General features: G+C 38.6%; 1 protein-coding gene across 3 annotated transcripts in view; it reads right to left on the bottom strand.

Moving 5' to 3' along the window:
• Nucleotides 1-1,739: 1,739 nt before the first annotated feature.
• The window catches only part of LOC120526218 (titin-like), an 82,921-nt gene continuing 67,546 nt past the window's right edge, over nucleotides 1,740-17,114 (bottom strand). For all 3 annotated transcript variants that reach the window (XM_039749262.1, XM_039749263.1, XM_039749265.1), the window contains 6 exons: nucleotides 16,796-16,903; nucleotides 11,264-11,345; nucleotides 11,037-11,151; nucleotides 10,835-10,936; nucleotides 3,733-3,809; nucleotides 1,740-3,573 (listed from right to left, as the gene is read on the bottom strand). In XM_039749262.1, the coding sequence (XP_039605196.1) occupies nucleotides 3,492-3,573; nucleotides 3,733-3,809; nucleotides 10,835-10,936; nucleotides 11,037-11,151; nucleotides 11,264-11,345; nucleotides 16,796-16,903 (566 nt within the window). In that variant the 3' untranslated portion in view covers nucleotides 1,740-3,491. The remainder of the gene's footprint in view (nucleotides 3,574-3,732; nucleotides 3,810-10,834; nucleotides 10,937-11,036; nucleotides 11,152-11,263; nucleotides 11,346-16,795; nucleotides 16,904-17,114) is intronic.

Genomic DNA, 17,114 nt, shown 5'->3' with positions numbered 1-17,114 from the left:
AAGAAACCGGAAAAAGAAACAGAAGAGAGAGTTGGGGTCATTACGGATTTTTAGAGCCACTGTGAATAGTTATTATGATGAATTGAAGAAGGCCTTCTTACCTTCTTCTCATTTACACACATGTATTCTGTTTTGTTCCTACTGACCTCCATTCCTCACCTCTCTAGAGCATATCTCCACCTCTCCCAGGTCTCCTAAGCCTGCTCCCTACTATTGTTACAGATCACAATGTCATCAGCAAACATCATAGACCACGGGGACTCCAGTCTAATCTCATCTGCCAACCCATCCATCACCATTACAAATAAGATAGGACTCAAATGGCAAATCTAGATATTTGAAAGCAAAGTCGTGCACAATTGATAAGAGAAGTAAGTCTATTGTAACATGGACTGACAGAATACGGCACAGGACACTGTTCGTTTTTATAAACATCTTTATTTGTACAAACATTTTAAAAAACTAGCCATGATATACACACCATATTTCTCAGATATGTATACATTAATTTTTTGCTGGCTTTTTGCTATTATTATACACTTAAATTAGACACATTTATTTTATATTGTATATTATTTTAAGATTTAAAAAGGTAAATGTGTGGAAAAATGGACAAGTATCCAAGACAAATATTCCATCCAGAGACCTACACCCTGAAAACAGTGGTGCTAGCAACATTCAAAATAAATAAATAGTCATTTTTTGTTTAAAAGGGTGATCATTTAGACCATAAAGTATGAGGGACATTCAAAAAGTTTTCGCACTTTTGTATTTTCGTTGGAAATGGTGAAGGCGGGAGGAGTAGTAATTGGACATTAAAAAGTTGGTACGACGCTTGGAAAATTGCATCATAAATGAAGGTAACCATGTAGAAAAGTGATGTCATTTGTCATTTGTTATTGAAGTTCTTAATAAATGCAGTTAAAAAAAGTGCAGAAAGTTTTTGAACTTCCCTCGTAAATTGTTCACATTATTACCAAATACTCTTCATTCATCATAAATTATACTTAAATTGTTTTGCATAAATCAGAGACTGACAGATTAATAAATCTCCACCCAAACTAACTTTGCATTTTTTTTATTGTATGAAAAGATTATAAGTGTCTCTCTTTTTTTCCTCCATATTATCAATGCTGATCTAGGAATTTAAACCAAAATTGTGTCACATATTTTGATCACAAGTCATTTTACATGCCTACAATGTAAATTCATTTATTATATGTGACAACATTCCAACCCAGCAGGCCCCAAGATCTTTGTCTTTCTTGTCAGAGTTTATCTTTCCTGTGGGAATAGACTAATAGGTACCCACTTCTAGGAGGTCTGAGAGATTTACTCTGAGTAAATTATCATTTATTAAATCAGCAATTAAATCTGTCATACGTACAATCACTCTGCTCATTAATATGAAAAGCATTGATGCGTATACTCTGAAGCACTATTCATTAAAGGCTCAATGCAATTTAGCAAACAGTTTAAAAAATGAAAGAATAACCTCAGCTTTCCTACACATACCATCCATCCATTGTCCAACCCGCTGAATCCAAACACAGGGGTCTGCTGGAGCCAATCCCAGCCAACACAGGGCACAAGGCAGGAACCAACCCACCACAGGACACACACAAACACACACTAGGGCCAATGTAGAATCACCAATCCACCTAACCTGTATGTCTTTGGACTGTGGGAGGAAACCCACACAGACACGGGCAGAATATGCAAACTCCTAACTGCAAGGCAGCAGCGCTACCACTGCGCCACCGTGCCGCCCTCCTACACATACAGTTTTTTAAAACACATTTCATTTTATTAGAGACTAAAGTAAGGGCAAAGTTAGGATTAGCCAATAATGTTTTGTTTTGCCAATGATGGCACTGTCCCATAGTGGCTATCAAAGCTGTTTCACAGATCCAGTGTCCTGAGTTAGAATGCCATGTCCGACCTGTCGAGAAATTTTACATTGTCTGTGCTCTGTATGGATTTTCCACACTGAACTCTTTCTTCAGGTTTACTTCCCAAATCCCAAAAGATATGCTAGTAAAGTTATTGGTAGATTCCCAATCTGCCCCTGTATGATTACAAGTGTTGGCATGTCTGTGAGTATTCCCTACTATGGACCGGCGCCCTGTCCTGGACTCTTTCCTGCATTACACCAGATACATTTACAGTAGGATAAACTTATGGCCATGCTACAATCCTAAATGAGATTTTTGCAGCACAGAATTCTAAGACCTTCTTATATAAAACTGCAGTATTTATGGTTCTAGTCTGTAAATGTTCACCTGCATATTGGAATAATTAAATTGCTGATGATTAACCTATACTAGTATACTGGCTGTTTTAGGTACCCACTGGCCCACTCATTTAGGAATGAAAATAAATCAACATTAATTCATTCATTCATTGAAGAAAAAAAGAAACATATTGGTTGAACCTATACTGTTAAATGTTCATTGTAGTTATTATCTAGTCTGAATGCCCCTGAATTTCAAAAACTACACTATATGTTCTCCATGACTCACACCAAGCTGGATCTTAACATCAGATTAGTTCTTTAACTGAGCAACCAGTTTACATGGGCACAGTACGATTACGCACTCATTTCCTCACAGATCTATACATTCTATTGCTGACCTCCAGAAGTGTTAATATTGTTATATAAATATATCAATGACTATTGGAAAGGAATCATTAATTTTAACTGATATATTTATGCTATTAAATTAAATATTATACTATTTATAAAACTATGCTTCAGTCTAAATGGGGAACTAGTCCATTGTGTGATGGTGGAGAGAATGGGTATGTGATGATTTTGCAAGCTATGACAAAAAATAATTTAAATAATTGACTTTATTAAAAAAATATTTTTTTAGTTTCTCTTTTAGTCCACCTGAAACAGCTTGGAATAAGAAGTTTCAGACATTATGTTCATAAATCCAAATCTATGTACAGTACATGCCTTTGAGTCCATTTATGGCTCAGGTAGAGTAACAGACAAACCAAGTAACAGAATCTATCTGCCTCTAACATTTTTTACACACTCTCTATATTCGACATGATGTTATTTTGGAGAAATTCTGTTGATAGGATTGATGAGTGTTGTTGGGCTTAATGGTCTGTCTGCATCCGAGTTTTCCTAATGTTTTAATTTCCTGAATGGTCCTTCATTTTTACCCTCTCTTTGTGATTCAGATTCACTTTCAACCCTTCTTAAGATTCCAACTTGACATACTCTATATATGCTCAATGGGTACGAAGGGGGCCTTTAAAGAAAGCTGCTGCTTGAAACTCTTCTAAAATCACAGAAGCAAACACTGAATGAGAGAGATATCATTAGCGCTGATAGACATCTTTCACTTTTCGCCATTATCTTGTGCAGAGAAATGAAAGCAACAGTTCATAAAAATCATCTCACTGAAAGGAGACTGAGCCCACACTGCGTGTGGCAGTGGGTTAAGCAGAAGGCAGAGTGGAGCTTGTATCCATGGCTAACAGCAACTTGATTTTTTGGGTGTTACTTCCACCACATTGGTATTTTCTTTCATCATATCTTCTTTCTCCTTCAGTGCCCTGGGGGAAAAAATATCTACAGTCAGGATGGTAAAATTTACATTAGACACTTGGGCTGAACACTGATAGCAAACAGAGAATCTGAGCATCTCTAAGCAATACGTTTCGAGGTTAAGGGTAAGAAATTGTAGATGGACATGATTATAGACTATGACTTACCTAGCCAAGCTCGCCATCGACTCATTGACATTGTACCCAGAGGCAGCACTGCACTCCATGAAATCAAAGCCATACTCCTTTAAAACAGAAAGAGAGAAGTTGGTCAGATGATCTGTTCAAAAGCTTGCAAAGGCTACAGTATATCAAGGTAAATAGCATTTTATTATGTATACATTCATTTTATAAATCTACATTTTCTAGTGCATGTTCACCAGAGCCAACCTTTTTCATAGCAAAAGTTAGACCTCTTATATAATTGAAAGATGCTGAGAAATTAATTCACGCTTTTGTTTTCAGTCGACTAGATTACTGTAACGCACTCCTCTCAGGACTACCCAAAAAAGACATAAATCACTTGCAACGAGTGCAGAATGCAGCTGCTAGAATCCTAACTGGGAAAAGAAAATCCGAACACATTACTCCGGTTTTGATGTCACTACACTGGTTGCCTGTGCCTTTCAGAATTGACTTTAAAATTCTGCTTATGGTTTATAAAGCCTTAAATAATCTCGCCCCATCTTATATAATCGGAATGTCTGACACCTTATATTCCAAATCGTAACCTTAGATCTTCAAATGAGTGTCTCCTTAGAATTCCAAAAGCAAAACTTAAAAGAAGTGGTGAGGCGGCCTTCTGCTGTTATGCACCTAAAATCTGAAATAGCCTGCCAGTAGGAATTCGCCAGGCTGATACAGTAGAGCACTTTAAAACACTGCTGAGAACACATTACTTTAACATGGCCTTTTTATAACTTCAATTTAACTTAATCCTGATACTCTGTATGTTCAATTCTTCATAATAACTATTCATGGTGGCTCTAAAATCCGTACTGACCCCAACTCTCTCTTCTGTTTCTTTTTCTGGTTTCTTTGTGGTGGCGGCCTGCGCCACCACCACCTACTCAAAGCATCATGATGCTCCAACATTGATGGACTGAAAGCCAGAAGTCTACGTGACCATCATCATCCAGTCCTTCCAGGACTGTTTCATTTATGTTAGGTAGATTGTCCAGAGGAGACTGGGCGGTCTTGTGGTCTGGAATCCCTGCAGATTTTATTTTTTTTCTCCAGCTGTCTGGAGTTTTTTTTTGTTTTTTTTCTGTCCACCCTGGCCATTGGACCTTACTCTTATTCTATGTTAATTAATGTTGACTTATTTTATTTTCTTACTGTGTCTTTTATTTTTCTATTCTTCATTTCGTAAAGCACTTTGAGCTATATTTACTTGTATGAAAATGTCCTATATAAATAAATGTTGTTGTTGTTGTTGGAAGCAACAATGAATCTCCGGACCATTGCAGAGCACACTTGTGCCCAAAGTCACACTTGGATAATTTCATCAAGCAGATGTCTTTGAACTGTGCTGAGAAACTGGAATCTCAAGAGGACAGTCACCTGAACACTGGGCCTATATGTAAACTCTACATCCAGGAACTGAACTAGAATCAAAATGGTGTGAAGCAACAATGCAATATACACCGTGCTCTCATAATACTTACATATCATCCACCCCTTTAAAACCCACTTAATCCAGTCCAGGTTCAGGAGCGCTTCAGCTGATCCAGCAGCACAAGTTGTCATGCCGGATCAATCCAGTGCTTCTCATTGCACACTCCGTCACACCAGGCTAAGAGTCACCAAACAAAGCAGCCAAGCCCTTTTCTTTTATATAGTACCTTTCTGTAGTGAACAGTTATAGACACAAGTTCACGTATTGTAATGTGGATGAGATCGAAGTTTTTTCAGTTTTTTAAATAAGACACGTAATATTTAACTTGTGTGTTAGATTTTAGGATCATTTAGATAAGATGTAGCTTTTAAGGGAAAACTAGCACTGCTTTTGCAAAAAGGACCCGGCAGGAAAGCAGTGACATCATGCTGTTGGTGGAAATGGAGCAGAAGCTGCAGAGTCAGACATCCGACATGAGACTAAAAAGATGGGCTTATAAAGTTTTAGAAATAAACGTTTTACAAGGCATTGTGGGCCAAGTTTCAGACCACTTTAGAAAAGGGGTCCGTTACATCTGTTCCGCTTCTGAACCATTTAGCTAATAAAGTGATAGGATGACAATGTGTTTGAACAGAGTGTTGAATTCTGGGATGTAAATGAGGCATGAATTATGGGAAGGATATGCAAATGTAAAGAAAAAAGTTAGGAAAAAGTGTTATTATCTATTGGTGTGATTATGTTTAAGCTCTGCTAATCTAACCAGTGTGTCTGTGCTTGTGTGACAATGTGAAATAGGGGCTTTTAGGGATTTTATTGTTTAACTTGTATATCATAATTTGCTTAAAATAATCAGGTCGATAGGTAGGAACAACAATGGGTAAATTTTCAGGATTCCACTTTTGACAGATATAACTTCTTAAAAACAACCACAAGCCACGTATCAAAGAAAGCCCCTCTATTGGTGTGAGGCAGACGCTACGCAGCTTTGAAAAGAGGCAGATGATTTTGAGAAGTGGGGTTTCACAGCAGCTAAGGTGGAAGGGCTTGTGGACCTTGGGAAATGAGAAATAGAGCTTTAATGGAAACTGGGTTAAAATCCAAAATATATGTGTGTAATATGGATGTTTGGGCCAATGTTTAGGAGGGATTGTGGTCGTTGGTTAATTCATGAAAATGGAAAATGACTGTTCTTTAACATAACTGTTCCTTATGTGACAGATGGCCGGGGGCCTTGCCTGGGATGCGAGAGGGCGAACCCCCTGGGGGCGCCTGGTCAGTTCTGGTGCCCCGGACTGTAGCACTTCCACCACACCAGAATCATCAGAGGGCACCTGGAGTGCTTCCAGGCAAAGTATAAAGGAGGCCGTCGGGTGGTGGAGGACAGAGCTTGCAAGAGAGGAGTGGAGATGGCAGAAGAATAGACAAAGAGAAGAAAAGAAAGAAAGAGAAAGAAGGAACAGAGCAATAGTGTTGTTGGCTACTGATTTGTGCTTTGTGCTGAAGAGGCAACAACAAGAGAAATAAAAGCGTGTGCTTTAGGACTTGTGTGTCTGTCTGTGTCGGGGCTATACTCCACACTTAACAAAACTGCTTTACTTGAATAGGGTGATGGAATTGTATTTTGTAATGTGTAAATTAAAGTTACTTTAACAAAAAAAAAACAGAAGGATTGAGCTGTCATGCAGTCCAAGGATGAAAGTTCAATGCCACCTAAAATGTGCCCCAACGAAGGAGAAGAAGGCCATGCTATGGTGGTGCACACATTTAAAGAACACTTTAGTTGGATTAAGAAGAATAGACTCTTTAAATTACACGGACATCTCTCTCTTGGTTATACTGAAGTAAAGCCTGCTTTTACGGACAAGGATTTTAATGGCTCAAGTTGTATGTTTTCTTCTAGTTTTGACTTCTAGTATTGAATTATTTCTCTGCAACTAAACATAAATAATGATTACATTCAAATTTGAATATTAATTTGCGGAAACCTGCCTTGTTTATTGTTATGATCTCCTCCAGTGTGCTTGTTCGAGTGATTTGTTATTTATTTAGCCCTTTCAAAAGTAGAGACCACGAAAATAAAAGGATTAGGGTAACCTGGCAGTATGTCTTACATGTCAATTCAGGCGCAAGCTGTGTTTGTTCTGTTAGAATTGTGTGCCCTTTCAGGGGTAACAATGAGGTAGCCAGCTTCTGGCCTCTGCTAAAATACTGACGCTGACATAGCCAACCTTGACCTTATTGTTAATGTTAAATTTGTAATCTGGAAAGTCCCAGCAGGAGATCAGCTCTTGGCCTTTGCTAAGGTAGTTTGAAAATGAAGCCCTTTAAAGGGTATTGATTCAGACATTGGTATCGACACTGAGGTATCCATCCTCAGCTCTTGCCATCTGTGATGAGAATGAGTGATGAGTGAATGTTAAATAGGTAAGCACTGTGGGACGTACATGCAAACCAAGGTTAATGATTTAGGCATTCTCAGGATTAATTTGTCCACCGATATGAAAAGAACCTTAAAGGTTAAAGCAACTTTCATGAACAGTTTTAAACAATAAAAAAGCATTATACCTGTTTACATCTACACTGGTCGGTTATTTGACATCCTCAAGTCGTACAGAGGTGGTTATTGAGCTACCATCGTTGTGCTTTAATGCCCAGCTTCTTATCCACTACGCCACAACAATGAGCCTAACCTTTACATTTTTTGGCGTGTATAATTGTTAAATCATATTTTTTCTTAATTCAGACATGTGGCTTTGTCATGCCATATCTTTAAATCAACTGCAAACACACCACACCTTACAAGACCTAAAGAAAAGGTCTTATTGTAGAAAATGAACACTTAACAGTTATGATAAGGACACCCTCTCAGTTCTTGTCTTAAGATGTTTATTAACAGAAACTTAAAATTAAAATACTTAGCGCTGCCTAGTGAACATAATGCTGCACCTGTCTGGTGAATGTTATATTGCACCATTTTAAAGGAATATGCTTAAATCATTTGTAAAATTGTGGTATTTTATGCACATGCAAATTTTAACTTTAACTACAGAACATTTAATACTACTTATGCTTGTGTTTGGGCAGAAGTGCTGCACAGCAGCGTTGGTGTCTCAGGCCGAACTCTGGGTTTGGAATCCTTGTTTATGGAGTTTGTGTTCTCATTTTGTTCAAATTGTTTTTTTCCGAGGACTGCAATTCTGTCCCAAGACATATTCTCAGGGTCGTTGGCATCATTAAATGTTGAGTGAGCATGCCAGTTTGGCTCTGGATATGTGCGTCTTTGTGGTGTTTTTGTGTCTTATACAAGAGAGGCTTTGATTCATCTCTGGCTGTCCTTGACCCACACACTGGTTTGAGTGGGTGGATGGATATTAACTAAAGTGTGCTTTTAGAATTTTTCATTCATCCATTAAGCACTTCCTGAATGTTGGAAATTTTGCTTGAAGGAATTGCAGGAGCATCACAGATATGCTTTATTAATGCATGCTTTCATTCTCTTATCAAACATAAAATATTGCTTGAATTTTACTTTTTTAATGTAAACTAAAGCTGACCTGAAAAAAACTTCTAAATATTGAATAACATTTTTATTCAATTATCTCATAGCTTAAAAACATGTAATGCACATTGTCTGAAGCTAAAACTATTACAATACAGCGATCCAATTTTCAAAACAGTTTTTTTCAGGTCATTATCAGAAGAAGCTGGAATAATGAGCACAAAGCTTTGCCGAAAGTAGCTCTTGATATAACACCAGTGCCGATAAAATCATTTAAAATTGACCAGGCAATATGCCTTTCGAATGTGAGAAAACACACACCCACATAAAAACTGAAAATGTGCAAATTTCATAGAAAAATTATGAAAGGAGCCGCAGCTCAAGTGTTACAAGGCATTTGTAAAGGCAGCTCCATACCCACTCCAGCACTGAGCTGACCATCAAAAGTGACCAATGAGTCAAAATAGTGAACTTATTCTCATGAGTGTATTTGACTAAATTAGCAGTATGATTGATCACGCAGAGCTTTTCTAGAAAGGTTGTCAAAGCAAACATTGGTTTGTTCTAAATGAAATGATAAACTCTTCTGCTGTGTGATGTCATTTTTAGAGTGATTCTTCATCTGGCCTGTGATTGTCCAGGAGAAAAATAGAAATCTGATCTTTGCTCTTTAATCACTTGTTCTTCATTTTGACTTTCTCGTATACAAAGTATAAGGAAAGTATTGTAATCGTCCAAAAATTTGATGTCAAGATTTTGATGAATCTCAACATTTTAGGCCTCCCTGACTTTCTCGTATACAAAGTATAGGGAAAGTATTGTAATTGTCCAAAAATTCGATTCGATTTTGGAATTATGCCTGTGTGTCTGTGTTTGTATGTGTGTGTGTATGTAAACACAATTGAGTATGCTTTCATTTAGGTCAACCAAATTTTGCGTACAAGTATTAGGTACAAAATATAAATTTCTATCAACTTTTGGGCTATTTCCGCTCACCAGAAGTGGTACTTTACCTTTTATTCATGCAGCTGCAGAGGCTGATTTATTCAACTTTATTTTTATAATAATTGTTTAAAATATTATTAATTTCATTTTATTTGTTGTTGACGGTTCGTTAATGTACATAATACTGCATAAAAATATAATCATTGTCTTGTGGTTTACTCCTCAAATATCCATCCCCATATCTGTGTATACGAGTAAGTCGAGGGGAGACCACTCCCAATTTTTGTCTTCTGAGCTAGAAATGCTGCAATTTAATTATTCACTGTGTTACTAGGGCTACATCTGCTGGTGAGGCTTCTGATTTGTTTGGTTGCAGAGGAGTTTAAGAAGCGATTTTGCATATTTTTGTCTTTTGGTTTATTGCATTGTTTTCTATTCATGGCTAATCTAAAAGTAATCTTTCCTGTTTTGTGAGCTGAGAAGCTATGAGGCCACGTGCTGCCAGAAACATGAGTGGCTTGCTGTGTGACATCATGGAAGACGGAGATGCAAAAGGACACCTGAACTTAGTTTCTAAAAAGAAATTAACATTGCACATTATGAACTCTTTCAATATTCTTTTTATTGAATATTCTAACATTGACCAATATTGGTTTTGTAACTTCACGTTTTACTTGTCTACACGATTTTGTTTGTTTATCTCAGATGCTTAGTGTTTTCACCCTTTCAGTGTCTAACTGTTCTCTAAGTTTGCTCTTTAAATCTCTGACACTCTATTTCTCCTCTCCATCTCAAAATATTTAAGTAAGATGGAGAAAGTCAATACATTATGTAGATAAGGCATCAGAATTATTCAGCCACAGTAATGAGGCCAATCTCTTCATTTGCAAGATCAACTCCACAGGTAGGTTGAAAAGCCTTACTAGGCCACTCCAAACACCCAAACTCTTGTTCTGCTGGGTCTACCTCTGTAGGTCATGTTCTAGATTTACTCAACAGACTCCACATCTTACTCATTGACCTAACTCATGTAGGTTTCTCTTCTGACTTTCAAAATGACATCAGCATCCATTGCCACTAAAATTCTACAAAGTACAATAGTTCAGTAACAAACAGTGCTACTCCTATCATGAAAGCTCCTGGACCAGTCCCTTCTGTTTTAATCCTGCCTTATCTGTATACCACAGTAACAACATTAAATTGCTTACATTTGCAAGAGAACCACCTTCTTGAACCTGAACCTCACGCTTTTCGGTGATGTCCGTTTTGTTCCCCAGCAGCAACACTGGAAGGTCCCCATCTGTTCCCTCCTGAAATCATGGTTTAATCAGATGTTCAATCAGTATGTTATAAAATATTAAGAACATGTCATGTACAGATATGTATGTTAAATATAAATCCAATGCTAACCTCAATGCAGGAGAGCCAGTATCGAACAGCCACGTAAGTGCAAGATGATGTGACATCGTACATAACCACAACTCCATCTGCCTTCCTGAATATCTGCTTTGTGATGCTGTGGTATCTGAAAAAAAAAAAAACGTGTTCTAGGAAGGAGCTCTGAACATGGCATCTAGAATGTCTAAAGAGACTCGTATATTACCTTGGCCTGCTTAGCAAAGAGGTCAGATACGCACCTTTCCTGGCCAGCTGTATCCCAGAGCTGAAGAACAAATTGTTCACCTTCCACTGTTAATGACCGAAGACAGCTGTCTATACCTGCATCAGAATGATGGAGACACAGCAGAACATGCTAAGTGCAGTTTATTAAAAGCCACAGCCAGCAGTCAGTTTCTGGTAGCTGCTCATAGTCAAGTAGAAATCATTTATTGTTAGTCTCGCAGGGTCAGATGTGATTCTCAAACGAGAATACACATCTGGGGACAACCCGTTAAAAAGTGTGTAGCAAATACCGGCAAAATCCTACATTGCAAAGGCTGTACTCACAAGGCTTTTTTCTAAAACACCCACCCCGATTTTCTCTAGTCTGTGCATTTTAAACCCCTGATGGGATTTTGGGGACACAGCAAAAGATACTGAACTAAAGACTTGATGCTGAGAGAAAATAAAAAGCTAATATTGCTTTTATCCATCCAAGAGCTCAGTAGCATAAGGTGACTGAAGCTTAATAATTAATTTACGTGTTGTAATGAAGAGACAGACAGACAGACATGCAGACACATAGACCACCACAAGTATTGGGCTCCACCACATTTGAGAAGTGCCTCTGTTTAGTACGGTATATTTCTGTCATTTTAACTATTGCAGCACCATATGACATAACAGTAGTACTAAGGTGTTGTACCGTGTTAGCCGTTATGGATGTAATGAGAGGTCAAGCAAAATGACACCTTTTATTGGCTAATGAAAAAGATTACAATATGCAAGCTTTCGAGGCAACTCAGGTTCCTTCTTCAGGCAAGATGTAATTATAACAGCAAATAGAGTTTAGATTAACATTGGTGCCTGTTGATACACAGAGTTCTAAAATGATTTGCATTTCTATTTAAACAAGTTAGTTAGTTATTTGTTTAGACATGCAGTCAGATGGTGGATGTTGTGTAGTCTTGTCCGTACTTTCACAGATTTTGAGCACTGAAACCTGCCCCTCCTGTGGCAATTCATTATCAGTTCTCTTAACTGCGGTCCTTTTAATGGAGTGTGGCACACCCTTTACTTCAAATATATATTTTGCTGTTCATATTTTCATGAGCGTAGCTACCAATTCTTTCACCCTTACATCAGCCTCTACACTATTTTCGTAACGCTGAACAACAGCACCTGTGACAACGTATCATTCAAGTTTACCATTCATTCATTGATGCAGTTCAGATGCCGATGTAAAATCTCACACTAGAGAAAGGTTTATTTTTAAAACATGCAATGTGCTCTCTGCACATATGACACACATTTGTACTGTATGGCTAATTCATTTTTTTAGGAGACCTTTCAACAGTAGACAGTTCCTCATAATAAAATGCTTGCTCTCTGATGGACCAACAAGAGCACCTCTGATCTTCGCAGTTCAAAATCACCGCCCCTACTTTGAGTGGATTGGTTTAGAAATGAGACAATCAGTGAGTCATTTAATTGTTCCCACCCACTTTTAAGCAAATTTCACTCATGGTTGTCTCCTGACATATATTTTATACATCTGGCTTCAGCGAGACTAATTTACTGTAAGATCAGTTTTGACCTTTTTGAGAGAGCAAGAGTTTGTAAGTAGAATACTTTTTCAGTATCTCAACATCCAGTACAGTTTGTTCTTGTGTGATGCTTATGTCAGAATACTCCATGTATTTCCAAAAAAATAATTAATGAATTACTTAATTGCAAAATACCAAGCAACGTGCAGAATATTTCACAGTTTTTTGTGTTAGAGAATGGAACTATGTATTAAAGTGAGATTTTGTGCCTCTCATCAACACAAAGTAATTTTAATGTCAAAGTGGGAAAATAAATCAAAAGTATTTCTTAGTAATTTAAAAATGAAAAATAGAAAATATTTCATGACATAAGCATTTACCCCCTCCAAAGGAGCATTTTGGTAGCAATTCCAGATGCAAGTCTTTCTAGGTAAGTCTTTATCAGCTCAGCACATCCTGAATAATAGACTTTTACCCATATCCCTTAATAAAGGTGCTGAAGCCCCATCAAGTCGGTTGGGGACCATTTATGAACGGTAATCTTTAAGTCATTCCATAGACGATTCATTGGACTGATGTCTGGGCTTTGATTTGGACTCTCCAGGACATTAATGTTTTTGCTGCTCCAATGCTGCTCCAGTTGGGCATTTGCCCTGTCTTGTGGGTCACTGTCCTTCTGTTAGCTAAATTCTCTTGACAGCTAAAGTGCTCTTGCAGTAAGCAGCCATTTGTTTTCCTAAGATTTTTTCTTGTAATTAACTCCATCCATTTTTTGATTATCTCATTATGAGTATTTCAGTCCTTGCCACAAAGAAGAATCCATAAATGCTGATGTTTCTCTGTAAGGATGGTATTCTCAGTGTGATAATGCTGTGTTAGGTTTGTGTCAAATATACTGTTGTACTGAGAACCAAAAGATCAATGTTGGGTCGAGCAGACCATAGAATCCAAATTGCTGAGTCTCTCCCATCCCTTTGGGCCATCTCCAGCCAAGATGGGATGAGTGTTTCAATTGAAGTTTCTTTTCTGACATCTTCAGATACAAGCTAGAATTATGAAGGGTACATGCTTTCATTGTTCTGTGCACGTCTCTTGGAGGGGTGTAATTTCTTTGCAGTTGCTGTTGCTGTTACCCCATACTAAGACTTTTCTTCCCCTAACACTCTGTTTTGGAGCTGTTCCATATTTTCTCACCTTTCCTATGAACAACTTCACTGTTTTTCAAAGTATATTCAATGTTTTGGCAATTTTCATGTATCTTATCCTGATTGGTACCTGGTTTTGAAACTGTTTGGAATATCCCCTGGTCTTCCATGAAAATGCACTAAGTGACTAAGCTACTTCACAAAGGTGGAGATATTCTGAAATCATATTCTCAAATGCATATACAGTAGGTGGACTCCAGTTGACATTTTACGTGCCTTGATGAAGAGAGCTGGTTACTTCAGATGTAACTGATGTGTGTCAAAGCAAGGGAATGAATCTTTATGCCATCGACTACTTTGTGTTTTTTATTTCTATTAACTAAAGTCCTATTCGGACAGGATTAGTTTTACCACCTGGATAAAGTAATTATTATTGGAAGACTTTAGTTCCATCTAAATCGCTTGTGTCAGTAACTTTTAACAGACTGTGGTTTGTGTCTCATTAAAAATTATGATTTTACCTTATACAAAAAAATCCGTAAAAAAACAACTTCCAGTTAAACTAGCATCATGCGAATCGACATGTCAGTAAAATTCCACTATTTCAACAGTTCAAATGAGACTAACATTACAGAGGTCCTGTGGTCAAAATGACCCAATGCCTGAACTGCACAAAAAAGAAATGTCAGTTTACTCCTTGTTTTGCACACTGAATCAAGGGTGGTGGGGGTGTAGTGGGGATAGAGGGGTGTTTTATCCACTCTGAGTTCCAAAGATGCTCTATGATATACCAAATTTAGATATAACAGTGGGTGGGTGCAGTCTCTCCCCCTTAGAGGACCCATCCATCCATCCATCCATCCATCCATTATCCATCCTGCTATATCCTAACTACAGGGTCACGGTGGTCTGCTGGAGCCAATCCCAGCCAACACAGGGTGCAAGGGCAGGGCGCCAGCCCACTGCAGGTCACGCACACACACCAAACACACACTAGGGTCAATTTAGAATCGCCAATGCAACTAACCTGCATGTCTTTGGACTGTGAGAGGAAACCCACGAAGAGGAGAACATGCAGACTCCACGCAGGGTGTACCCGGGAAGCGAACCTGGGTCTCCTAACTGCGCAGCACTACCCACTGTGCCACCGTGCCATCCCCTTAGTGGACCAAACTGATATATATTTTTATATAAATAAATAAAGGTTTAATGTTGTCCAAACTGACACTACACCTACATTAACTATGGGGACTGGGGAAATGCCAGTACAGAATACCAGTATGTACCTTCCCACTTCAAGCACTAACTTTACCCCACCTCTAACCATGGTGCATTTTGCCTCCTGAGCGGTGCAATGCATTATGGTTCCATGCCATCATATGAGATGAAGATAAGATGCGAAAAAGTAAGGGTGAAAACATCTAACTGTCCATAGGTCACACGTATTTCTGTGCATAGATCTGATAGAGTAATAAATTTAAAGTTTAATTCATTTTATTTTATTTATTTATTTATTTTTTGTTAATATGCTCCTAATAGCAATTACATAATTTAAACTAAAGATACACAGCAAAATGGGTGGCACGGTAGCGCAGTGGTAGCGCTGCTGCCTCGCAGTTAGGAGATCCGGGTTCGCTTCCCGGGTCCTCCCTGCGTGGTGTTTGCATGTTCTCCCCGTGTCTGCGTGGGTTTCCTCCCACAATCCAAAGACATGCAGGTTAGGTGGATTGGCGATTCTACATTGGGCTTGGTGTGTGGATGTGTTTGTGTGTGTCCTGCGGTGGGTTGGCACCCTGCCCAGGATTGGTTCCTGCCTTGTGCCCTGTGTTGGCTGGGATTGGCTCCAGCAGACCCCCGTGACCCGATTCAGCGGGTTAGACGATGGATGGATACACAGCAAATCTGTTGTGAGCCAGCCAAGTGGTCAGTGTCTCCAGGATTGTGACCCTGTCTGGCTTGGCCTTTCTCTTTTATATCTGACCGTGGACCCCCCCACCCAGTGGTTTATTTTCTCCTAGGATGCTGTTGACTACAGTTTTTTTCTTTCTACTTCTCTGTTGTCAACTGACCACAGTGAATAGTCCACAGATCCACAATTAATTAATGGACAGATATTGTTGGGTTCCATTTATGTTAATCAGTTTCAAACTACTTTGTTTTCCTTTTTTTTTAAAGAGATCTTTGTCCGTGGCTAGGATCCCCTATCTGCTATTTCCAGCTTTCCTTGTGAACGAATTCCATGGAGAGGGATGTTGGTTAATTGAAGCAGGTTTGTCCCATTACTTTCAGGTACAGACCATGAGTGATTAGAACAGGTATACACACAGTAGGTCTGGTCTGAGAAGAGCACAGCCCATTTGGCAGTTGAGCATATCTGGCAAGACTCATAAAAACTTGAGTATATAAAATGAGGAGAAACCACAGAGAAGCCAGAAGACGTCTCCATGCTGCTGAACACCCTGCTGAACCCAGCTTAAATAGCTGTCAGCATTCCCCATTGAAGAAACTAAATGACAACTGTACATTCCACTGGCTTCTTTACAGCCTGGATAAATAATTATGCATTGTATTCTGGGGGTGGTAGCTACATTTTGAAGTAAGTTAAATACCGGTACATATTTCTATTTTGGTACCATAATGCTCTCAATTATTTCCGGTTTTTGGTTTACTAAAGGGATGTGTATGACTCAACTCTGTTCTGCATCAATAAAGAACACAATCCTACAGAACAAGCTCCCCCTGCTGGATACAATTAGTAACTTATACCTGAGAACTTGTCACAGAGCTCTGCACCTGCCCTCAGTGAAGAGCGCAATAAGAAACAAGCTGCCTTAAATCTGTATGGGTTAAAGAAAGAGAGTGATTCAATAACACTTACCAACTGTGGCACAGAGGTCCAAGCGGAACACGCCGTTACAAAATTTCTTAATAAAGGAGGTCTTGCCAACGCTGCTCTCCCCAATGAACACCACATTGTAAAGCTTATCTAAGGTAAAGTGAGAAAAGACAGTTGTTATGACTCAGTATTTTGTAAACGGTCATTGCAGAGCATAGCCTATCTCTTCAAAATCAACTAATTTACTTGAAACACACCCTTCCCAGTGGACTCTACTTCTCCAGCAAATGGTTGCTGGATGCATGATTATGTTTGGAGGTCTACCTGCTTTAAGCCCATAAGAATAAATACTTAGCTGCTA

Source organism: Polypterus senegalus, chromosome 3 (genome assembly GCF_016835505.1).
Source record: "Polypterus senegalus isolate Bchr_013 chromosome 3, ASM1683550v1, whole genome shotgun sequence".
Classification (NCBI taxonomy): Eukaryota; Metazoa; Chordata; class Cladistia; order Polypteriformes; family Polypteridae; genus Polypterus; species Polypterus senegalus.
The sequence above is the reverse complement of the archived record's forward strand: the minus strand, read 5'-3'. Positions and strand labels throughout refer to the sequence as shown.